A 10,265-nucleotide genomic window follows, 5' to 3' on the forward strand; every position below is an offset into this window, starting at 1 on the left:
AAACACAGTCACACCTGCAGCCACACCCACAGTGATGCGTTCCTAGCAGCCATATGGTGGCAGTCACACTGAGTGTCGCCCCAGCCATGGGCATTTCCATGCTGAAGGTCACCCACACGCCCACCACCTTCTTTCTCAGGGAACCTCTGCTCTTCTCCGTCCTGTCCCTAATAACTCAGCTGACTTATCTGGCCCCACCTGGCACTGTGTCTGGGCAGGGAAGGTCCCCTTGTCCCAGCCAGGCCCTACTTTGATCCCCAGGCAGCTTGGGCCCCACTCCCCACCCACGCTGGTCCTTCCTCACCCCACTCTGTCAGAGCCCACCCCCAGGAAGCAGCTGGAGATGTACCTCACAGAGCTCCGACACCTACTGCCAAGGCCATAGAAAGGTCTAGAACAGGGTTTTTCTATCTCTGGACACTTGGAACCAGATTGGTTGTGGTTGTGTTGTGGGAGCATCCTGTGCATCGTAGGGGGTTTGGAGTAACCCGGCCTCTGCCTACTAGGTGACCTCATCCCCCTTCCTCACTTCGATAGCCAAAAGTATCTCCAGACCTTGCTGAATGTCCTGGGGGCAGAATCACCCTGGGGAGAGAACCACTATCCTAGAATGAGGAGAACGCATCATCAGCTTTCTTCCTTTCTTTCTTTCTTTCTTTTTTTTTTTTTGAGATAGAGTCTTGTTCTTGTCACCCAGGCTGGGGTGCAATGGCGTGATCTGGGCTCACAGCAACCTCCACCTCCTGGGTTCAAACAAGTCTCCTGCCTCAGCCTCCCAAGTACCTGGGATTACAGGCACCCGCCACCACGGCCGGCTAATTTTTTGTATGTTTAGCAGAGATGGGGTTTCACCGTGTTAGCGAGGCTGGTCTCAAACTCCTGACCTCATGTGATCCACCTGCCTTGGCTTCCCAAAGTGCTGGGAGTACAGGCATGAGCCACCACGCCCGGCCTCATCATCGGTTTTCTTTGCAATATTACATCTGGAAACGGTACCGTCATTGTCCCTCTGCAGGCCTCACAGGCAGCTAACAACATCACAAACAAATCAGCCAGAACCATCACTCATGGGTGGGGCCCCAAGGGCGCCAGTTCCCAGGGCCCAGTGCCCTCCAGGGTGAGGTCCCCAGGAGGCAAGGCTCCTAGCAGGTGAGATTCAGTGTGGCAAGGTCTCTGGGAGCAAGTCCCAGCAGGTAAAGTCCCCAACAGCTGAGGTCCCCAGTAGGCAAGGTCCCCAGGAGATGAGGTCCCCAGCAGGCCAGGCTTCTGCAGGGGACGCTCCTGGAAGCCAGCATGTGAAATCCCAGGTAAGTGACATGCCTGGCCACCGAAGACTCCAGCAGGTGACGTCCCAGGAAAGTGAGGACCCAGGTAGGTGAATCCCTAGGCAGGTGAAGCTGCAATATGTGACCGTCCCAGGCAGCTGAGTCCCCAGGCAGCTGAGTCCCCAGGCAGGTGAAGCTTCATGCAAGCGAGTCCTTAGGTAGATGAGGCCCCACTCAGGTGAGGCCCCAGGAAAATGAGGTTCCCAGCAGCCCAGGCCCCACACCGGCCTCTCAGGTGAACCAAGTTGCTATGCTGCGCACCGTCTGGTACCTGGATTCCTCCTGCAGTTTCCAGCAGGCCTTGCAGAAATCCAGTGCCCAGCTGGAGAAGCGAGGCCGCAGCGTCTCCCGCCAGCGGAAGTAGCTCAGGTAGCGGGCGTGGTCCTTGTCCAGCTCCTGCAGGTATCGGGCCAGGTCCTCGGGGCTCTGGAAGTCGTCCACGTGGATGAAGGCGTCGGGCGGCAGGAACCTCTCGTAGTTGCTTCTGCTGGGCCCCAGCACCACGGGCACGGCCCAGGCCTCCAGGGCGTTCCTCCACAGCTTCTCGGTGATGTAGTCCGGGTGCAAGGAGTTCTCGAAGGCCAGGTAGAACTTGTACCGGGACAGCGTCTCCATCATGGTCCCCCTGGGCAGGGGCTTGTGGGATTTCCCGTACACATCCACCTTGAGATGGGCCTGCAGGCTCTGGTAGTAGCGCACCCTGGCCGAGTCCGGCTTCCAGTTGGACACCGTCCAGGCCACCAATTCGGTCTTGGCCGAGAGGTTGAGCGGTGGGTGGGCAGGCTGGCCGGACCACGGCTCCAGCCAGCCGTAGGGCGTGAAGATGTCGGAGTCGCTGCGGTAGGACATGGTGAGATTGAAGTATCCGTCCAGGGCTTGCAGGTGCCAGCAGTGGCTTGGAGACTCCATGCTGAACCAGATCCAGCGCTGCCCCTGCGGCCTGGTGTGGGGCGGGAGGTCAGCACTGGGATTGTACATGATATCCCGGTGGTGCACGATGACCGCGTCTGCCTGTGGGTACACCTTGCGGTCGGCAGTAATATGGCAGTCGGCCATGCCAGGCACCATCTCTGAACAGCGGGACAGAGCCACGGGGATGTGGAAAGGCCACGTCCACAGCAGGATCAGGAGGGTGGGGTGGGTGGGAGTGGTGTCCTGTCGGGAGGACCCACTGGGAGCCCGGGTGACAGGTTCCACGGCCATGAACCCTGGCCTAGGGAACCCAGTGGCATCGTCTCGGGACACACGCAGGTAGGAGAAGAAACACACAGCCACCAGCAACTGAAACAGCAGCCCGGCCAGACAGCGGCGCCACGGCCATTGTGGCTTGGCTGGGCCCAGGGGATCCATGGATCAGAGTAGCTGGGAAGAGAGGAGAGAGGAGTGTGAGGGTCATTGATGACAATCACCTGCTTACCAAAGCTCCCGGCCATGAGTCCTGAGAGGAGCTGCTATTTTTCCTGTTTCACAGATGAGAAAACCAAGACCAAGTGACTCACAGCAAAAATCAGCACAGCTGGTGTTTGAACAAAGGGAGCTTGGCCCAGAGTCCACCTCCTCCCACCCATTAGACAACAGGCCCTCTCTGTATGCGCAAGGGTCCCTGGGGAAGGCGGGAGAGGCCCCAAGGGCCCTCAGGTCCCATCTTGATCCTATCCTTTCCTGGTGTGTCCCCAGACTCTTCCCCAATCTGGAGAAGACACGGCCGATCATAAATGCCCCCAGGTGCCCCCGAGTCGAGGCTTGAACCCATGACTCTACTGGGGCAGGGCACAATGGGATTGGGTTTTGGAGGTAATATAAGAGCTCACCAGGTAGAGTAGACCTGTGGGAAAGGGTGCTTCTGGCAGAGGAAACCACCATTGCCAAGGCCTACTGGGGAGAGACCCCTGAGCAGTTTGCAGAGAAAGCAAAGGAAGTACTCATGGCTGCCAGTTTCAAGTTCATATGAGGTTGGTGCAAAAGTAATTGCTGTTTTTACCATTGAAAGTAATGGCAGCCAGGCGCGGTGGCTCGTGCCTGTAATCGTAGCACTTTGGGAGGCCGAGGCGGGCAGATCATGAGGTCACGAGTTCAAGACCTGCCTGGCCAACATGATGAAACCCTATCTCTACTAAAAATACAAAAATCAGCCAGGTGCAGCGGTGCGCACCTGTATTCCCAGCTACTGGGGAGGCTGAGGCAGGAGAATCACTTGAACCTGGGAGATGGAGGTTGCAGGGAGCCAAGTTCGCGCCACCACACTCCAGCCTGGGAGTCAGAACGAGACTCTGTCTCAGAAAAAAAAAAGAAATATTCACTTGGGTTACATTCAACAAGCACTCAGGACCGGGTGCGTTGGCTCACGCCTGTATTCCCAGCACTTTGGAAGGCAGAGGAGGGTGGATAACTTGAGGTCAAGAGTTCAAGACCAAGGCCAGGCGCGGTGGCTCATTCCTGTAATCCCGGCACTTTGGGAGGCAGAGGCGGGCGGATCACGAGGTCAGGAGATCAAGACCATCCTGGCCAACATGGTGAAACCCTGTCTCTACTAAAGATACAAAAATTAGCTGGGCATGGTGGCGCGTGCCTGTAATCCCAGCTAATCGGGAAACTGAGGCAGGAGAATCGCTTGAACCGGGACCCGGGAGGCAGAGGGTGCCGTGAGCCGAGATCACACCACTGCACTCCAGCCTGAGCTACAGAGCGAGACTCCATCTCAACAAAAAAAAAAAAAAGAAAAAAAAGAGTTCGAGACCAGTCTGGCCAACTTGGAGAAACCACATGTCTACTAAAAATACAAACATTAGCTGGCCACGGTGGCACATGTCTGTAGTCCTAGCTATTCGGGAGGCAGAGATGTGAGCATCACTTGAACCCGGGAAGCAGAGGTTGCAGTGAGCCAAGATTACACTGCTGCACTCCAACCTGGGTGACAGAGCAAGACCCTGTCTCAAAAAGAAAAAAAAAAAAGAGAGAATAGAAATATTCACTAGGAGTTTCTTTCAAAAAGCACTCAAAGGCTACCCTTCTGGTAGGCTGAGGCTCGGGGAGAGGCGGGGATAGATGGGAGGGAGAATAGGCAGGCATGGGGACTCAGGGGCTGACCAGGAGGGCAGTGTGGCCACCCCTAGACATGGGGACTCCCCAGGAGAGAAGTGGGCTTTGGTGGAACATGCTGAGCCTGGCCCTTCTTGGAGATACCCAGCAGGGGCTGGCCCCAGGGGGCTGGAGGGAGCCAGGGGGAGAGCCCCCGGAGTGTGGGCACTGGGTCTGGGAAGCCCGAGAAAGAGAAACCTTCAGGCCGGGCATGGTGGCTCACGCCTGTAATCCCAGCACTTTGGGAGGTTGAGGCGGGCGGACCACTTGAAGTCAGGAGTTTGAGACCAGCCTGACCAACATAGTGAAACCCTGTCTCTACTAAAAATACAAAAATTAGCCGGGTGTGGTGGTGTGTGTGCCTGTATTCTCAGCTACCTGGGAGGCTGGGCCGTGAGAATCGCTCGAACTCAGGAGGCGGAGGTAGTGAGCCGCCTGGATCGTGCCACTGCACTCCAGCAGCCTGGGCAGCAGAGCAAGACACTGTCTCAAAAAACAAACAAACAAACAAAAACGGGCGGGGGGGGGACCTTCAGACGGTGCTGTGGAGGAGGTGGCGGGAAACCGGGGCCACCTTTTTTCATGGATGGGGTGAGACTCAGAGGCTGGGAGGGACCCTGGGACAATGACAAGGACCTGCGGCCACTCTCTCGACACTGCAGCGTCTGACACCTTCTGGGAGATGCTAGAGGGACTCGGGGATCTGGAGACGGGCCTTTCTTCTAAAAGGAGGATGCACTGGCTCCTGTCTGGATGCCCGTGACACTGCAGAGCCAGAGGTACAAGGGGACTGTGTCTGTGAACCTCAATGGAGCCCGGCCACTGAACCTCAGCTTTGATGTTCTCAAGGTCTGGCCAATCTCACTCCATTCCTAGGTCCTTCCCGCCCCCATAGGGTGTCATAGAGTCCTCCAGATCCCAGATCCTGGCCTCGTTCTGTTCCTTGCAGCCCTAGAGCTGTCCATTCTACAGATGAGGAAACTAAGGCTCAGAGAGACACCTATGTGTCCTGTTGAGTACACACAACTAGAGCCATTTTGATCCAGACCCCAAAGTTTCCCTGCCTTAATGTCACCCCAAACTCCTCTAGGACTTTGCAGATGGAGCTCACATCTCCAGATTAACCTTGTCCCACAAAACCTTCTGTGATGATGGGCCGGGCTTGGTGACTCACACCTGTAATCCCAGTACTTTGGGAGGCTGAGGTGGACGGATCACCTGAGGTCAGGAGTTCAAGACCAGCCTGGCCAACATGTCTCTACTAAAAATACAAAAATTAGCCGGGCGTGGTGGCGGGAGCCTGTAATACCAGCTATTCGGGAGGCTGAGAGGAGAATTGCTTAAACTCAGGAGGCAGAGGTTGCAGTGAGCCGAGATTGTACCATTACACTCCAGCCTGAGTGACGAGAGTGAAACTCCGTCTCAACAACAAAAAAAGCAACTTTCTGTGATGACAGAAATGTTCTCTGTGCGCAGCATCAAAATTGGCGGCCAATGAGCCCTTCAAAAGTGACCATGGTGTTGGAGAAACAGAATGGTTAATGCTAATTTTTTTTGTTTTTTGGTTTTTTCCGTACGGAGCCTTGCTCTGTCGCCCAGACTGGAGTGCAGTGACGTGATCTTGGCTGACTGCAACTTCTGCCTCCTGGGATCAAGTGATTCTCGTGCCTCAGCCTCTCGAGTAGCTGGGACTACAGGTGTGCACCATCACGCCCGGCTAGTTTTTGTATTTTTAGTAGAGACGGAGTTTCACTATGTTGGCCAGGCTGGTCTTGAACTCCTGACCTCAGGTGATCCACCTGCCTCGCCTCAGCCTCCCAAAGTGCTGGGATTATAGGTGTGAGCCGCTCTGCCCGGTCTGGTTACTGTTAATTTTCTTTTCTTTTTTTCTTTTTTTTTTTATTTTTTATTTTGAGACGGAGTCTCATTCTGTCCCCCTGGCTGGAGTGCAGTGGCGCGATCTCGGCTCACTGCAAGCTCCACCTCCTGGGTTCACGCCACTCTCCTGCCTCAGCCTCCCAAGTAGCTGGGACTACAGGCGCCAGCCACCGCGCCCGGCTAATTTTTTGTATTTTTAGTAGAGACGGGGTTTCACCGTGGTCTCGATCTCCTGACCTTGTGATCCGCCCACCTCGGCCTCCCAAAGTGCTGGGATTACAGGCGTGAGCCACCTCGCCCGGCCAATTTTCTTTTCTTTTTTTTTTTGAGACAGAGTTTTGCTCTTGTTGCCCAGGCTGGAGCGCAATGGCGTGATCTTGGCTCAGCACAACCTCTGCCTCCTGGGTTCATGCAATTCTCCTGTCTCAGCCTCCTGAGTAGCTGGGATTACAGGCACCCGCCACCACACCAGGCTAATTTTTGTATTTTTAATAGAGATGGGGGTTTCACCATGTTATCCAGCCTGGTCTTGAACTCCTGACCTCAGGTGATCTGCCTGCCTCGGCCTTCCAAAGTGCTGGGATTACAGGCGGGAGCCACCACGCCCAGCCCAATGCTAACTTAAACTTAAAAACAGATACTGCGAGACCATCCTGGCTAACATGGTGAAACCTTGTCTCTACTAAAAATATAAAAAATTTATATTTTTTATAAATATAATTTATATTATTTTTATAAATAAAGGATTTATATTTATTTATATTTTATAAATAAAATATTTTTATAAATTTTGGGAGGCCTCGCCTCGGCCTCCCAAAGTGCTGGGATTACAGGCGTGAGCCACCGCGCCCGGCCAAAACAAAAACTTTTAAATATTGTTTACACCTTCAAATGATACTACAATAATTTGGACCTACTGGGTTAAATAAAGAATATTATTAGGCCGGGCGCGGTGGCTCAAGCCTGTAATCCCAGCACTTTGGGAGGCCGAGACGGGCGGATCACGAGGTCAGGAGATCGAGACCATCCTGGCTAACACGGTGAAACCCCGTCTCTACTAAAATATACAAGAAACTAGCCGGGCGAGGTGGCAGGTGCCTGTAGTCCCAGCTACTCGGGAGGCTGAGGCAGGAGAATGGCGTAAACCCGGGAGGCGGAGCTTGCAGTGAGCTGAGATCCGGCCACTGCACTCCAGCCCGGGCGACAGAGCGAGACTCCATCTCAAAAAAAAAAAAAAGAAAAAAAAAAGAATATTATTACAATGATTCACCTGTGTCTTTCTCATTTTTTAAATATAGTTACTAGAACAATATTATCTATGCGACTTCTGTTATATTTCAGTTGAACAGTGTGTGCTGGTCTAGAATTGCTAAGGAATTGAAACTGGCAGTTATCACAATTTCAAATGCACTGGGGCTGGGCATGGTGGCTCACGCCTGTAATCCATCCCAGCACTTTGGGAGGCTGAGGCAGGTGGATCACTTGAGATCAGGAGTTTGAGACCATCCTGGCCAACATGGTGAAACCCCATCTCTACTAAAAATTCAAAATTAGCTGGGCGTGGTGGCATGCGCCTGTAATCCCAGCTACTCGGGGGGCTGAGGCAGGAGAACTGCTTGAACCTGGGAGGTGGAGGTTGTGGTGAGCCGAGATCACGTCACTGCACTCCAGCCTGGGCAACTGAGCCAGACTCCATCTCAAAAAAAAAAAAAAAAAAGAATAACAATAAAACAAAACAAAACCACAACATATTGGTAACTTTCACCATTGATCTAAACCTTGCCAACTCTAAACTGAGTTGGGACTGGGCACGGTGGCTCACGCCTGTAATAGCACTTGGGGAGGCTGAGGTGAGCAGATCACCTGAGATCAGGAGTTAGAGACCAGCCTGACCAACATGGTGAAACCCCATTTCTCTACTAAAAATACAAAAATTAGCTGGGTATGGTTGTGGGCATCTGTAATTTCAGCTACTTGGGAGCCTGAGGCAGGAGTATTGTTTGAACCTGGGAGGCAGAGGTTGCGGTGAGCAGAGATTGCACCATTGTACTCCGGCCTGGCTGACAAGAGCGAAACTCCGTCTCAAAAACAAATAAATAGGTCTGGGCACAGAGCGCGGTGGCTCAAGCCTGTAATCCCAGCACTTTGGGAGGCCGAGGTGGGCGGATCACAAGGTCAGGAGATCGAGACCGTCCTGGCTAACAGTGAAACCCCGTCTCTACTAAAAAATACAAAAAATTAGCCCAGTGTCACCAGTGGCAGGTGCCTGTAGTCCCAGCTACTTGGGAGGCTGAGGCAAGAGAACGGCGTGAACCCAGGAGGTGGAGCTTACAGTGAGCTGAGATCGTGCCACTGCACTCCAGCCTGGGTGACAGAGCGAGACTCCATCTCAAAAATAAATAAATAAATAAACTGAGTTGTTCTAAACCTCATGGTGCATAGTGGAGCTCCAGGCATGGTGACCTAGGTGCGATGAGAAGGGATTGATATCACAAGCACATGCCAAAGTTCTAGAAAAAGACTCAAGAGGCCGGGCACGGTGGTTCAAGCCTATAATCCCAATACTTTGGGAGGCCGAGACGGGCAGATCACGAGGTCAGGAGATCGAGACCATCCTGGCTAACTCAGTGAAACCCCGTCTCTACTAAAATAAAATAGCAAAAAACTAGCCAGGCGAGGTGGCGGGCGCCTGTAGTCCCAGCTACTCGGGAGGCTGAGGCAGGAGAATGGCATAAACCCAGGAGGCGGAGCTTGCAGTGAGCCGAGATCGAGCCACCGGGCGACAGAGCGAGACTCCGTCTCAAAAAAAAAAAAAAAAAAGAAAAAAAAGAAAAAGACTCAAGAGACAGCCCTCCAGGGACAGTCAGAGCCAGGACTGGGAGGGAGGTTGAATTTTAACCAACAATTCCTTTGTGCTGTTGGCCTCTTGGGCTGCCAGGGAAAGGTTAATGTTTATAGATACATTTAGTATTAACATAATATCATGTGGGCCCTGGGTTTAGGGCGACCCCTTCCTAGGAGACAATGAAGTCTTTGCCAGTGACCTTCAGGAGGGGGAAACGGGGAACAGAAGTCCAGGAGAGAAATCTCCCCCAAAGAACTTTCCCTGGAAAATGATTGACCCATGTCACAAATATCAGGATGCAAAAAACAAAGCCAGAAAGCCAACTGCATCCTAAGTCCTCTCTTCCCACCGGGAGTGGCAGAGGCAGAGAAAATCCAGGGCCGGGAAGGATGAAGGGGTGTAGGCTGCTGATGGTGTCGGGGGGCACAGGATTCTACTGCAGAGTTCTGCAAGAGAGACAGACAGACGCCCGCTTCCTCCTGGGGTTTGGCAAATCAGCCAGACCTCCCATATCCTCAGCCCACCTCGGTGCATCCAGAAAGATCCCTGCCTGCGACTAGGGGCTGCTGGCCAAATGCCAGGCCACTGCACGACCTGCAGACCCTCCCCCAGGGATCTTGTGCCAGTCCACCTGCACTCTGAATTACAGCAGATGAGGATTGAGGCCGAGGGGAGGAGGCTCGGAGCCAGGAGGCCTTTCCCTGGGAGGTTTCCCATGCGATCCAGGTTGAGGGTGAAAGTGGGACCAGAGGCCTTACCTCGGGGGCCAGTGTGCAGGAGGGGGCCCTAGAGCTGAGAGGCCGCAGAACGAGTATCAGCTGGATTCTCAGGACGTGGAAGAGGCTACACCAGGGAGTAGAAGGAAGGAGGAAGTGTACCTGGAGCTGAAGCCAGGCCCTTTCCAACCACCACACCTGCCATCAGGTGACCAAGGGTATCCTGTCCTGGAGCCGTGACATCCTTTGAAAACAAATTGTGGGACTCCCATAATCCCCGCTGCAGAACCGGATAGGGTGAAGGGATTTGGAGACCCAGGTCATGACCTTGGCCCCACCTGTGGCTTCAATACGATGTGGCTTTGAGTACAAAGTGTAAAGGCTGACCTGAACCACTGGTTCCCAAAGCGGGTTCCACAGGGA

At 53.7% G+C, this 10,265-nt stretch overlaps 1 protein-coding gene across 2 annotated transcripts; it reads right to left on the minus strand.

Moving 5' to 3' along the window:
* Positions 1-1,001: 1,001 nt before the first annotated feature.
* Positions 1,002-10,002, minus strand: LOC102144516 (3-galactosyl-N-acetylglucosaminide 4-alpha-L-fucosyltransferase FUT3-like). 2 transcript variants are annotated; one of them, XM_015440356.4, is made up of 2 exons: positions 9,885-10,002; positions 1,002-2,687 (listed from the first exon to the last, which is right to left on the minus strand). In XM_015440356.4, exon 2 carries the CDS (start codon positions 2,673-2,675, stop codon positions 1,557-1,559), a length of 1,119 nt encoding a protein of 372 aa, XP_015295842.3. In that variant the 5' UTR covers positions 2,676-2,687; positions 9,885-10,002; the 3' UTR covers positions 1,002-1,556. The 2 variants fall into 2 exon arrangements, with proteins under 2 accessions (XP_015295842.3, XP_045235906.2); XM_045379971.3 differs by lacking the exon at positions 9,885-10,002 and adding an exon at positions 3,478-3,597.
* Positions 10,003-10,265: the final 263 nt, after the last annotated feature.

Source organism: Macaca fascicularis, chromosome 19, assembly GCF_037993035.2.
Source record: "Macaca fascicularis isolate 582-1 chromosome 19, T2T-MFA8v1.1".
Lineage (NCBI taxonomy): Eukaryota > Metazoa > Chordata > Mammalia > Primates > Cercopithecidae > Macaca > Macaca fascicularis.

Excerpts from the sequence above, each read along its gene's own strand:
- LOC102144516 (XM_015440356.4), bottom strand. The coding sequence starts at position 2,675 with ATGGATCCCCTGGGCCCAGCCAAGCCACAATGGCCGTGGCGCCGCTGT.